General features: G+C 35.5%; 1 protein-coding gene across 1 annotated transcript; it reads right to left on the minus strand.

Annotated features, from left to right (window-relative positions):
• Positions 1 to 463: 463 nt before the first annotated feature.
• On the minus strand, positions 464 to 13,770 carry slc30a2 (solute carrier family 30 member 2). Its single transcript, XM_044106400.1, has 8 exons — positions 13,473 to 13,770; positions 7,996 to 8,207; positions 6,658 to 6,804; positions 5,774 to 5,927; positions 4,914 to 5,133; positions 4,535 to 4,640; positions 3,697 to 3,831; positions 464 to 2,870 (listed from the first exon to the last, which is right to left on the minus strand). Exons 1-8 carry the CDS (start codon positions 13,553 to 13,555, stop codon positions 2,725 to 2,727), a joined length of 1,203 nt encoding a protein of 400 aa, XP_043962335.1. The 5' UTR covers positions 13,556 to 13,770; the 3' UTR covers positions 464 to 2,724.
• Between the last annotated feature and the right edge of the window lie 1,148 nt (positions 13,771 to 14,918).

The raw sequence follows: 14,918 nt of genomic DNA on the forward strand, positions 1-14,918 counted from the left end.
AAAAAATGCAGGAAACTTGGATGAACATAAGGCATTCAGAGTTCCCCGTCCTGCTCCTCCTTCACAGAACTACGTAGTTACATATGAAGTGACAAACATAGTGAGCTGCAGAGGCAAAGAGCAGATAAAAGCTCACAGGATGAAGAATCATTTTGTAGATGGATGGATGCTGTAGCGATGAGAGACGGCTGAGATGAATGTTGGTGTGAAGCCGAAACTAATCGTTCGTTTGCAGAACTAAATCATTTCTGCCCTCTGACCTCATGGCAGCCAACTGGATGCTACCACAGCATATCAGGACAGAAACAAACAAAAAAGGAGCAGTACGTTTCTGTCAAATTTGACAGAAAAAAAAAAACAAGAAAATTTCTCAGTTTGAAAAATTTAAAAAGAAGAAAATCATAAATCAGATTATTCTAAAAAATTTTGCAGAAAAAACAAGAAAATCTTTAAGTTTGAAAAATCAAAAATCTCTAAGCTTAATCTCAAAATTTCTTTCTTTTTTGCAAATCTTTGTCTTTAAAGTCATAAATTGTATTATTTTAACAAACATCTGAGTTTAATCATAACCTTTTGGAGTTTTTTGACAGAATCAATTCTTTTTGATCTATTTGTAATAGATTCTTCTTCAGTTTTCACTCCTTTCCCTTTACAGTTCAAGGAACTCCAGAGTATTAGTAAATATCAGGCTTTCAAACTTTTCATTGCTGTAACTTAATTGTCAAATTTGAACTAAACTGATTACAAATTGCTACTAAAATAACCTAAATTAGCTTAAAATCTCTCCTGAAATGCTACATTTTAGATGTTAAGAAGTACTAGAGATCAAATTCTGAAGCCTGACATTTTCAAATGTTATTTAAGGGAAATATTAGGCAAAAAAGACATTTAGGAACTTAGAGAGGGATCATCACCCAGAACCCTTGGCACTTGGACAATAATGAATAGTTTATATAAAAATCTTTATATTTAATTTTTTTACACACACTCTGTGATGATTGCCCAAAAAACTATGCTCTTAGCAAAAACTGGGAGCCAAGGACTGGTTCTATGGTTCCAGCTGTGCATATATGCAAAGTTTCCTCAAATAGATAGTATTCACAGTGATTGATCTCAAGACGGTATCTGTATTTATATGGCACCAACCACATGTATGCAATAAGCAGATTTTCTTTTCTTCCTCATTAACAGAAACTTTGGATGCATTTTTGGTCACTGCCATTAGAACACCAAATGTAAATAAACATTTATGAGCTTTGAAATTGATTTTTGACTTTGCAAATTTTGTTCAATCTGCAGCAGAAAGCAGGAAAAAACAAACATGGTGACATTATTGTTGGTAGGTGACTCTCAGTGTTCAAACATCAAATTCATCCATGTGTAAATCTGTCATCAGATGCTGCATGCGATGAGTAACGTTGGCTCATCTTCTGATTACGAGTTTATTTTGTCAATAACTTTTCTATTTCTAATTCTTTCTTTACTCTACTTTGCTCTGCATTTAAAAAAAATAATCTTTGGAATCAGCACTTCGTATGGCTTCTGTTGGAACTACGTATGTAGATAATAAAATATCACTACAAACCGTCTAAAGACATTTTTCACTGTGTTCTCCAAAATTTGAGAGCAAGTTTTACTAGTGAACCAGCAGATCTCCTGGGTTTTATTTTTCTGGAACAATTAAAGCTTATAACAATGATTCAAAGCAGAAATCCAACAATCATATTGGTGTATAAATATTATCAGGCAGTGATTTCCATTGTTGAAAAGATTGTGTCTGGAGAGTTGGCAGTGAAAAGTGACAATCATAAGAACGACATAAATTTTTGTATTTGATAAAATACATTCAGTTTCTCAGCTTACACTAACAGGTTGTTTTTATAGCTGTATGCATAAAAGTTGCAGATTCTTTACTTTAAATCGATGCATACAGCTCAGCTAGTTAAAATTATTCACTGTTTTCTTTCTGTTAATGGTTTTTTTTATGGGATATTTTGAGCAAGCATGCTTTCTATCCTTTATTATTAGTGTTTTGCAGAGGTGGGCACACTTATGCTAACTAACTAAAGCACTAATAATAGTTTTTTGTTTAGCTCTTTAGCATTTTGCTAACTTTGAGAACATTTAGCACACTTAGTTTCAGCTAAATAAATGTTTTGGGGGATAAATTCTAAAACACTAATTTAGTTGGCTGTTTTGTAAACTTTCAGTTGAATAATGTTTGACGTGTGTTGAAGTTTTAGGTTAGTTTAGTTAGTGACTGAAGACTGTTTACGCAGCAGTTAAGTTTAGCGCTTTCTCATTAGCTCCTGCCAAACAATGTTTTGTGTAGCTGAACCAGTGCTTTAGGGGTCGTGTATTTTTAGTTAGCTGTGCCCACCACTGTCTGTTTGTGAAGTAGTTTTTTAAGGAGTTGAAAAGCAAATGCATCACACCTTTTGTGAAGCTATAAACTTTAGCACTGACCTTCAACGTTAGCATGAGCCCCATCACCATCATCTGCATGCTTTATAAACACATGGATGAGTTTGCTGTCTAATTTCTTGTAACTTTCTGTCCAATACATTGATCTGCCAAAAAAGCCGGTTCAACTCCTTCACCAGGAAGCTGCAGGATGAATGTGGCACAACTGTCAGCAGTGAAGCCCGACCTGTGGAAAATGTTGTGAGCGTGTCTTTGAGTCGTTCCAAGTCCGTTTGGGTCCAGTTGATTGGAGTCTGGATGTCAGTTCCTGGGGTCCTGGCAGTGGGAGCAGTGGCTCATCTCTTCAGAGTAAAGCTCCACCTGGACGGTGATGTTCTGGAAACCAAACTTGGTGTAGAGCAGCTCTGTGGCCTCCTGAAGCACCGACTGAGTGTCGGCGCCTTCCTCTGATGGAGAAACACAAGCAGTGACCATATTTTACTCGTGTCTCTGACAGTGTATTGGGGACATTGTAGATAGAAATAGAGGAGAACAACTCCACCAGAAAAAAATGTAAATTCTGAAATTCATCTCAGAAATTTCTGAGTTTCAAAAGTCAAAATGTTTTTATTTTATTACTTTTGAAAATTTCAACAACAAAAAATCCAAAAGTCAAAACTTTCAGACTTTTGAAACTCCTTGTTTTTTCTAGAAAATTTTCTGAAATTAATATAAAACTTTATGAGTTTTCAGTGGAAATTTACCTCTCCCTTTTTAATTTCTTTATGCAATTGCCCTAATATGCCATCGTAACAAAAAGTCACATTAACCATCAAACAAGTGCACATTTTTTTGCAAATATTTCTAAATTATCTTCAAAATTAGTGATTTTTATTGCAAAATGTCACAAAACCAATCATGAAATTCTGGACGTACTGATTAGTGTGAAAAGATACTCTATTATTTAATTTTAATGAATTATTTCTGAGATTAATCTCAAAGTTTCAGATTTTTTTTCTCACACATTTCCAGCTTTTGAAGCTCAGATATTTTCTTGTTTTGTCCAGACAATTTTTGAGATTGTCAGAAATGTGTGATTGTTTTGACAGAAATGTATACCTTTTGTCTATTTACAGCGGCCATTGTACACCGTTGTACGTGTCTCTCAATGATATGCATGTATTTTGTGTCAGAAGTGTGTTAAAAATAATCCATGGTTTTGATGAATCCATTTAAATTCATATTTCTCTCCTTTTAGTTTCACTTTCACACGTTGGTTCTGTGTTCTGCTACCTGTTGCCAGATGAACAGAAACCAGCGACTGTCCCAGAGTCAGAGCCCACAGGTGTAAAGAGTGAACAGACTTCACAGCTTTCACAGTCAGCAGCACTTCCTTCACAGAGTTGAACTCGATTCCTTTAGGCGATCCTGAAACACAGCAGACTCCTAATTACTGCGATTCGGGGCCCTCACTGCACAGACCAGTCTACAGTTCAGTCGGTTTTTTTAATTGACTGCAGCACCTTCAGCATGTTCTTGTTGTAGTATCAACTTTTAGATTATCTGTCTTAAGGTTTAGCGACGTGTGAAGACATTTTCAGTCTAACTGCTTCCTCAGGATACGACCATCTGCTGTGGCTTTGTCCTGCATAAACGAGCAGCACTAACTGGTTGATCCTGCTTCGCTCTTAGTTTCTTTAATATTGTTTTATAATATCATTACTGAGATCAAAGGCAGAAAAAAGGATAGAATGTGATTAATTAAAATGGATTTTAATTAATAGAACTCAGGGAGAGATTACTGATAAATAACAGACAGAAATCAAACTTAAAAGACTAGAATTACCAGAAATACAAACACAAGAACAAGATTTTCTCAGTTGAGTAGAAGATTTTGCACATAAGTTTCCAAAGTTGAAAGATTGTCCAATTAATAAGTCTTAAAACATTGATTCTCAGTTGCTTTTTCTGTTTTGTTAACCTTTTGTTTTATCTTAATTTATCGCCTTTAGTTGCATAAAAAAGTGCATCTTAGGATTTTAAAGGCTCTACAAAAATGTGGCAGGTACTTAGTCAGACGGTCAAGTCTCCTAATTCAAAAGTGATAATGTCTCCTAACATGTTGCTCTACCTTCCATGAGTATCCTGAAGACGTCTCTGAGGATGGTGAGGGTGGTGAAAAGGACGAAGATGGAGAACAGGAATGTACAGATGGGATCTGCAACTTTATATTCCGGCTGAGAGAACAAAAAGAAAAAACATCAGATGGCGTTTCCTGCTGACGTTAGATATTAACACGCTGAAGGCAAGAAAAGAAAAACAAACGCTATGCTCCGAAGATTTTCCATTCTGTTTTCTTGGCACATAACATCTAATTTGTCGCAATACTTTTGTACAATATTAACTTTTAATGCATGAAACTTTAGTTTAAATCACACGGGAATGTTTTAAAGAGCCGACAGGATCAAACTGACGTTTCAGTCTCACCCTAACAAGAATCTATATCTGACCCGAAAGTAGATGATGATCGCTGCCACCGTGACGCCGATGCTCTGCAGCAGGTCGCCAAGCACGTGGATGAACGCGGCACGGACGCTCGTGCTGCCATGGCTACCGAGGAGCGTGTGGGAGTGGCCATGACTGACGGGGCTCTGACCGTCCTCGTCGATCTGCTGGTAACCTCTGCCATGAGGGTGGAGGGTGGTGGAGTGGTGAAGGATGTAGGCCATTCTGCAGAAACACAGAAAAATCTGTTTTTAGTGGAATCATCTCTAATTCAGCTGGGATTCAGTTTATTTATTACTTTTGCAGTGAAGAGATGTGGTGAACTAAAGACTATTTAGTTCCACAGTTGGGTTGTGAATAGTTACATTTACTAAACTGAATTTACTTTTCTAACTTTTTTTAAATTAAATACTTATTGGAGTATTATAGTTCTGTAGACATCCTACTAAATAACCATCATGCTGATATATAGAAGTGGACTGTAATCTCCATTAACACTGTTTCATCTTCCATCAAAATTTGAATTATAAACCATTTAAAAAGCTCACTCTGAACAAGATCAAACAAACTGGATGGGTTTATTGTAAAAATACGGTGATCCTCCAAATTAAGTTAAAATATAATGAAAAATAGATTGGAATTTATTTTTCTGAGATTTTTTTATATTATTTTTATATCCTGGAGATAGATTTGTTGAAATTGTACAAATTACTACTTAAATAAACAATAAATTAAACAAAAATGTACAAACTGAATTCCTATTAATCAATTGGCTGCAGACAGACAAAAAACTGAATTTTGTGATGTTTTAACAGTTTTTTTTAAATATATTTGGCTTAAAGCTATTAAACAACCAAGTACTTACATAATATTTACAATGACGGCGAATCCAGAAGTGACCAGCATTACATGGCCCTCGATCTCATAGTCGTTGCGTACAATCCTTTCGATGGCTAAGTAGACAAGCACTCCTGTAACGATCCAGATGGACATGACGGAGATTAACGCTCCCAGGATTTCTGTGGGGACAGCAGAACCAGGAACCGATCACTTCACTGCACAAAAACCCAAAACTTTACGGATCAGCAAGCTTCTGCCTCAGATGGAAAAGCTGGAATATAAATGTGACCTGATGTGCTTCCTTCAACAGGAACTCAACACGTTTAAAATGGCTGCAAACAGATGCGCAATTATAAAACCGTACATCTTTGAAAAGCAGAAAAAGAGCCTCCTGCACAACCAACAAGAATGCAGCGAGTTATTTCTGGTTGGTAAGTCAACAACAAAACAAATTCAGCAGCACGAAACATGAAGGTGTTCTGCATTGGTTGCTAAGTAACGGGCAGAGTTCTGCCTTGGTTGCCAGGTAACAGGCAGTTCTGAAAATGCCTCATTTTCCAGACACTAAAAATATTAAGTTATTGCCAAAAAAGATGTTTTTAGAAGTGGTACAGACACAAATGGAAGTACAATAATCTGCAAAATGTGAATTTTGCATATTTTGCAAAATGTGCAAAACATTTTGCACATTTTGATATCCTCTATCAAAGTTCAAGAATATCAACTGCATTTATTTTTACATTAATATCTACAGCAGCACTTAATGCTACGGTTGAAATGTTTGCTTCCACTCTTTATCCTTATCACCTACTGTGTGTCAAAATCATCATCATCATCATCATCATCATCATCACCATCTCCATTTCCAATGATTTTTTTTTTAAAATAGCTATTAAAGTTTATTCTGACCTGATCTGTGCCAGCCAAAGGTCATGGTTCTGGTGGGCGGTCTGGAGGAGATCCACAGGGAGAACAGGCTCACCATCATGCTCCCAAAGTCGGTGAGGAGGTGGGCAGCGTCGGTCATGATGGCCAGGCTGTGAGCCAGGTAGCCTCCTGTTTGAAACAAACTCAGCTTGTAGATGCTTGACAGAATCTTGAGTAATAAACTAAACTTTAAACGACGGCTTTCGTTGGTGATTAAACATGCAGTTTAAGGGCTTCATAATTAGGATGTAGCCTCAGGTTTTACTCTTTTATTGCAAGTCATTTTGAATGTTTCAGCAGTCACCAAAGGAATGTCAGCCAGTTTACACACTTTACAACAAAGTTAACTTTTTACAGTATTGCACTTGCTGCATCACCTTTAAAATATGTATTTTTCTCATTTTGTCACACAGTATGTGCATACGTTTAGTTCATATTAATAAAATGTGTGTGCTTACACAGAATCTAATGCACTGAACAGTTTGTACACAAAATAAAGATGTTTCCTTTTGTAAACCAAACTTGTACTCCCAGGTTTTAGTGGGACCTGGTGTGCAGCCAAATTATGACATGAATTTGATGAATCTATAAAAACATTTTTTATTGTATTTTACAAAGAAAGTGCTATTTCCAGTCATATTCAATGACACTTTATCCTGTTTGGTTGCTAACACACAGCTGCTAACTCACTAACACACATAGAAACAAACAAAAACGGCCACAGCCAGCTGTAATTGAAACACCACCAGGTCTAATCAAATTTCAGATGGAGCTAAACCAGGAAACCAGTGAAGCTCAACCAATTACCTGTCTGTCAGGACAAGTTCTTTTTGTTAGACTACAAAGATCTAAACCAAGATAATGAAACTGCAAAGTGTTTCTGGACTCCAGAAGCTATTACTGCACTGGGTTTCCACTGGGGAGGCTGTCAGGACCCATCAAGCTTTCAGGGAAAGAAGATTTTCTTCTGCTGTGGTTTTATTGGAGAAGTACCTCCACTATTTGTGAGCTAGTAAAATAAAATTAGATTTTTTACTTACTAGAAAGAAAACAAAATGACCTAAAGTAAACCTATTTCTATTTTTTGTGTAAATATGTCTTAAAAACAAAATAAAATCTAAAATTTATATACTGCACGTAATTATTTGGACGCTGAAACTATTTTATTTAATTTTCTCTAAAAATATGTATCATGTATTTAAATGTACCTTAACTTAAATTAAAAATTAAAAAGTTGCACACCTGATTATTTGGACACCAAAATTGCTACATTTTCATCAAAACCTTTCAGTGTAGTTTCTAAAATTGTGAACTTTTTACCGATGACCTCTCCGATCATGAAGACGAGGCAGACTGCAGAAGCGATGTAGAGTTTCTTCTTGGCCAGCAGCTTGTCACCGCTGTCCTCGCCAACCAGAGTTTTGGGTAAATGGCAGTGTGCACCAACATGCCGCTTCAGCTCCGTAGCACCGGACAGTCCTCCATTTTTTAAAGGGAAGTCTTGGTAGTGCTCTTTGGAGTCTGCAAAGGAGCTAAAAGGATGCAGAAACAGAGTCAAACATGTTCTTGTTTTTAGAAAAGGTTTGGAAAACATCATTTTATATTACAGTGAACCTGTACCAACTTGGGTTTTAATGTGTTGTTCTTGTAATGGCAGCAAATCTGCAGTGTGTTTAGATGCCGACACCATTGATTTTCTTGAGTAAATGTTGCAGCAGACAGGAGTATCATTTAGAAGAGCTACAGTGGATTTCAAACTGGAAACCTGACAGACTCTTCAGCAATCAATGTTTACTCAGACGGATGAACGGTGAGAGTAGTCATTCATGGAGGAAACAGGTCAAATCGACTGCTGTTGGCCTTGAATGATAGCAAACGCTCACAGAGTTTGTTTTTCTGAGTAAAATTAACACACACACTCAGGAAATGAATATTACCAAGCTGGGAATACATTTAAGACTGATTGAAAAAAAAAATCTGCAGACAGAAAATCTAAGAGTTGCACCAAACATTCAAATTAATTCACATTTAATCCAGTTAGTTTATGTCTTAGAGCTTCTGCCAATCTTCTAAATGACACATTTTGAACAATTTGCAAGTTTTATGTTTCATCATCTTGTGGTTTTGCTACTTTGTATTATTAGTTATACTGATTAAACTTTGTCAAATTTTACTATGTTGCAAAGCTTGAAAACAATATAAAAGGAAATTTAAGCTTCTTTACAAACAAATATCTGAAAAGTGTGGCTTATGTGTCACATACTTGATATTTCTAAATAAAATCTAATGCAATCAACTGCATTCAGCTGAGATTAAAATCTGAATTATGAGAGAACCAGTCAAAATGTTGTGAAAAAAGCAAGAATTCAGAAATGAACCTCTTCTGTTTATATATCTATAGATATATATATATATCTATAGATATATTTGTATCTATAGATATATAAACACTCATCCATTGCACAGACACACACACTCTGGTTGCTGGTCCTACCAAGTGCAGTGATGGGGGTGCAATGATGTCACTAATGAGGTGGAAAAAAACTAATTTGGCCTGACTTGCGATAACCACACACACACTTTAATTCACACACTTCACGTTATCAGTGCAAGCTTTGCACAATATCCCTTTATCACACACACACTCCTGTCAGGGGATGTCCTGAATGAAAAGAACTAGTCAAGCAGAAAACTGATTCTGTTCAATTACACCCAGGGGACAAGAAAACACACACTCCATACACACACACACACACACACACACACACACTGAGCGCCACTTGATAGGATGTTGGATTTATTTAAATTATTTTTTACATATGGATGATTTTTCAAACACATAGCACTCTGTTTTGCAAATCTATTCGGAGAAACATGTGATCTAATTAACATGCTTCCTATAGAGTTATTGTTTTATTTAAAGAGACAGAATCTTTTATGGTTATTTAGATCCTGGTTTAAATTAATATTTTAATTTTACAACATGTTTCTTCGGACTGGAAGTAATGTTAATATTTTATGAGCAGTCCAACCAGAATCCTGACTTTAAGTGAATAGAAAAGCATGAATTGTAGATAAAGATTAGGGGAATGGCATGGAGACCCTCCAACCTCCAAACCGTTAAAATACCAGAGAAAATTTAATTTAAGAAAGGTTTAATTGCTGTAGATAGTTTTTACACATCAATAAATTAAATCATAACTTGAAAACGGCTTTTTGTATTTGCTATGTAAACTATTTGTCTTATTTAAAATTCTGCTTGATGATCTGACATATTCAGTCAAAAACAGAGGAAGGTCATTTCTTTTGTATCGCGTTGTATATAACTTTACATGTCTACTGTTCTGTAGTTGCATAACTTGCACTTTGGTATTTTGCAGCTGCAGTGAGGCAGCACTGGCAAAACCTGCAGGCATCCGCAGAGTGGTCAGAACCAGAACCAGAATCTACCAAGCATCACTTTTTTAGAACCAGGAAGCAGAGTGAGAAAAGCTTGTTCGATAGTTTAGTGGTTTTACGTCTTTTTTCAGAGGCATATTTAGGTAAACTGAAGTGTTTTAAGTGTCAAATATTGTTAGTTTGTGTCTCAAATCATTTGGGGATTAAATAAATAAACACTGACCAAAAGATAAACAGCATATATGGTCAGCAATGACCAAACAGTTTCACTCTAAATACTGGTATCTAAAACTTTCTTTAAAACACAATACATTGAACATAGATTTGTAGCTTTACTCACAGGTTCATGACCTCCTGAATTAAGTCAAATTACAATTTTAAATTAATTGACTTGAGTTGGGATTGGATTGCAATGAATAGATATTATTAGAAAGTGGTCAGATCAATCCAAAATATCAATAACATTGATACCAAGTTGGTATCAGATGGATGCTAAGATAAAAACTTTTGTTTGCATTTTGCTTATGTAGAAAACACAAATAATGTTAATATGTTATTAAAGTATTTTGTAGACACTTATAAACTTTGACCAAATTCTCTCTCAGCTTTGAACAAAATAATTGAGAGAAAAAAACATAAAAACACCTGAAGATCAGAAGTTTGATGGCAATTAAAAGTATCTGTGTCAGCATTGGCAACACAGACCCTGCAAATACTAAAATATTGATTAAATGAAATAAACTAATCAGAATAACCAAAAGAGAACTGAGAAATAGCCTTAAACACAAAGGATTTAGTTTCTGCATTTTGAGAGAAAGTCGATAAAACATCCAAGTCTTGGTACTTTCTAAAACATCTTTGTTACCTTTAAACACCTGAGATTTTATGTTTATGCAGCAAAACAGGATTGAGGAAAATGCGACCAGTCTGTATATCATATATTATATTTATCTGCTACGCTGTAATCTTTAGGCATTTGTTGACTTTTTTCAGTCATTCAGAAACAGCTAAAAGCCAGAAGTTTTAACTTTGTGCATTTAAACCTGAGAAAAGACACAAACATTTTGAGCTGCTAAGTTTTGCTTTGCTCTAGTCTGCGTTATTAACGTTTCTCTAGACTTTCTCTGAAGTGAAATGCATCATAGAACTATTATTGGGTTTTGACAATCAGTTTTGCTCCAAAATTAACACAAAGTCAAATAAAAGGCAAAATGCAAACCAAGAAAAATTAACAACCCAAATGCTAATCCTGGTTTATTTTTGGTTGCTGGTTGTTAAAAACTGAACCTTCTGATGAACATTGGTTCTTACAGTTCATGTTAAGGAATTAATTTCATATTCATAACAATTTCATATACAGAAGGCCCAGAAAATTTACAGATGATATTAATTAAAACTGTTAGACTTATTTACAGAAAAACACAAAGTTTCTCTGTCTTTCTTACATAATTAGAACAATAAACTACATATTTTTGGGTTTTGGACGACCAGTCAGACAAAGCAAGGGGTCAGACCTAACTTGTGCTAAATAAATTTCCAATTCTCAAAAGATTTATACTGTAACACATCTTGTATTAAGGAAAATGTCAATATGTTCCATTTTTCTTCAGTGGCAAAATAATGTCTGTCATTTTTAATTTTTCAAGCTTTAAAGCTGGAAAAATGACTATTATGACCATTGGTTGATCTAAATGAGAACTATCAGAAAGCAAATTATTTTTAACAAAAAACGAGCCAGAACACAATATGTTTTCAGAAATATAAGTGACTTATTGGAGAAAAAAATCTATCCATTAATTTATCTGAATCATTTTGAAAATAATTTGCGGGGGTTAAAATAGGATGTGCTAACTCATAATCTCAGATGTTTTTGGTTCAAATATGCATTTTTTTTTTTATTAGACATAAATTTGATCATCTCACCATAATAATATTTTAATAAAACTCTGGCTTTTGGTTCAGTTGTGCCACCTTAAAGTTGTTAGTGCCCCTCTGGCCCTTTAAAAAAACTGTCTAGAAGCGCCCCTGATAAAAACCTTAAAGGTTGTTCACATTTCTGATTCCTGATGAGATTGAAGCCATAATCTTGAAATGATGCAACGTTTCCACCTAAAAATTATAATAGTTTTCTGTTCTGCAAACTGGGCCTTGATGTAAACACATTAACGCGATTCAAATTTTCCTTTATCATTTTTGTCCTTATTTTCTGACATTTCCAGCATTTTCTTAATATCATGAGCAGAATTCCGACTCAAATATTATGTTTGTTTTCAGGATAACTTGTACGCATTTTCACATCTAAATTTTTTATTTATTTTTTTAAATCTATTGGTATTTAAGAATCACTACCAATAAAAGGCAAATATTTGACTTGTTGAAGTATGTATTTTAGTCGCCCCATGAACCTTTTTCACCTAACTAAACAAAAACTACAAACGATGACTCAGTAAAGGCGCACGCAAGCGCGTAGGAATGGCGCAAATGGTGCGTGAAATTCCAAAAGCGGCGCCATATGCTCAACTGTCTACCTCTCTGCACCTCTGCTTGATATCGACAAACAAGAGTTGATTCCTCTTTTGGGGGCCTCAGTGCTTGCAGAAAAAATGAAGGATCTGCTTGTATTATTAGTTTTCTTAGGATAACAGTTTGTTTTTGGGAAATAAAAAAGTTAACCACCACATGAAATAACTTAGCAGGATTTACTTCCAACAAATTAAAACATTCATTGATCAGATGATGGAAACGGACTCGAGATGAGGCCTCTAAGGAAAAGTGATCGAATTTTGTGTTTAACATTCAAAGACAAACATATTTAGATTAAAATCTCCAGAATTTTCTCCGGTTATGTTTAAAATTTTAGGCCCTACTTTCATTTTGCGCAGAACAAATCTGACGCTTCTCATCTTCAAAATCAACTAACTTAATTTCTCCCACCTCTTTATTTCTTTGTATCTTTACATCTTAAGCAGAGTGTGGATTTGCTTCATGCAACCCCCTCCTGCATTTTGGCTGACATGCGGTCTGGACGTGCACGGATCCGCCGCATGCCGCGCGCGCCCTCTCTAACGACAGATGATGAGTTTTTAGCAGTGCTCAGTGAACTGGCCCCCGGGGCCATTTGTCACAGGCTGTCCAGAAACAACTCAAGCATGGAAATGAATTTGCTCATTCACATAAAACTGCCCGCGTCAGCCATGCTGAACATGCAGCACAGTAACAAACTGCGCACGTTACGCCCAGGCTGCGGGACATTTCCGTACCACGCGCGTGGATTTGTATGAAGTTTTTTTTTATGTCACATAACTCATTCACCATGTCTCACATTTTAAGCAAACATTTTTCAATAAAATGCGTGTAAAATTGGAAATTATTCTGTGGATATCCAGTTATTGTCTCACCTTTGTAATTTTAAGGAATACATCTTCGCGCTCTTCTCGTCTATCAGATGGGATTTCTCTGAATTAATCGGAGTAGTATCCATTTTTCTAAGTTCAGACTTATATTTTTTTTATGTAAAAATATTTCTTTCTCCTCCTTAGACGAGAATCCGATTTCCTCTGATTTTCAGTCGACGCAGAAAGTCAGCCAACACCTCATATTCTGGGATCTGCAAGTCTTCAGGACAAATCCGTAAATTCTTTCATTGCAGCGCTGAAAGCACAAGAGAAAACAAATTTTGTTTTGTTTTCTGTGAGGTTTTCTTTTTTCCTTTTAAAAGAACAAAATCTTGCTGGACTTGTATCCTGTAGAGAAAAAGCTGCAGCAGGACTGAGGAGTGAGGCTCAGCGCGCTGAATGCTGCAGCTGCTGCTGTTCCTGCAGAGCCTGACTGATCGCAGGACACCTGAAGTTAATGGGACAGGCGTCAGCATGCGCGAGCGTCACTTCTCCACACTATGATTGGACAAAAACACATCAAATCTGCATTCAAAATAAATATTTAACAAAGTGCTCAAGTGGTACAAATAATTCAAGAAAATCTGACTTACATTTATATCTATTGTTCCATCAAATGCATGTCATGCTGCATAAACTTAACCCTCTTTTCGTTTAACCCCGATTAAATCACCTTGTTAAAATTAAAACAGGGCTTAAAGTATGTTTTCAATTTCAATTAGATCGAAAAATAACCATTTAATACAGATCGGCCCTATTGATTTGTGTGTATAAAATTATAATCGTATTGCAAATCGGATTATGCCTTCTTGAGATGTCAGTTCTGTTCTTACCATTGATTTCCTGATCACACATCCATCAGTCTTAATAAAAATCTCACTCAAAGTCCTTCTTACCAAATCAAAAATCCATTTAGACCTATAATTAAATGGCTCAGCAACTGAGGCAGGCCACATTATCATACAATAAACTACAATCTAAACCAGTTTTTTCAAGGTGAGGGCCGCGGCCACATGGAGGAACACTAGGGAGCGCTGTGGGACACGCATAAAGTTGGAGGGACGATTAAAAAAAATAAGAAAGAGAAAAAATAATAATTCCATAATGTTTTTTTGTCTTAAATTTATCATAATCATTCTTTTGTTTTCTAAAATCCAATAATTTTTAAACATAAAACATAAGTTGAAATATTTGATTCAGTTGTTATTTCTGATTACCATTTTTGGATTGGTAGTCAATTTCAACAAGTTGCTTTGGTCTTCAAGCAAGTGTAGCAAGCAAGAAACTGAAAAGGCTTTGACAAGAAAAAGACCAAAAGAATTGTAAAAAAAACACAAGAACTGTTGGAATAAATACATTTTGTATTATGAAGATTACAGTTTTTATAGCAGACCACAATTTTATTATAATTCTTTTTCCAGCCTTATCAATGATGAAGCCTGGATAATA

This window comes from Gambusia affinis, linkage group LG22, assembly GCF_019740435.1.
Source record: "Gambusia affinis linkage group LG22, SWU_Gaff_1.0, whole genome shotgun sequence".
NCBI lineage: Eukaryota > Metazoa > Chordata > Actinopteri > Cyprinodontiformes > Poeciliidae > Gambusia > Gambusia affinis.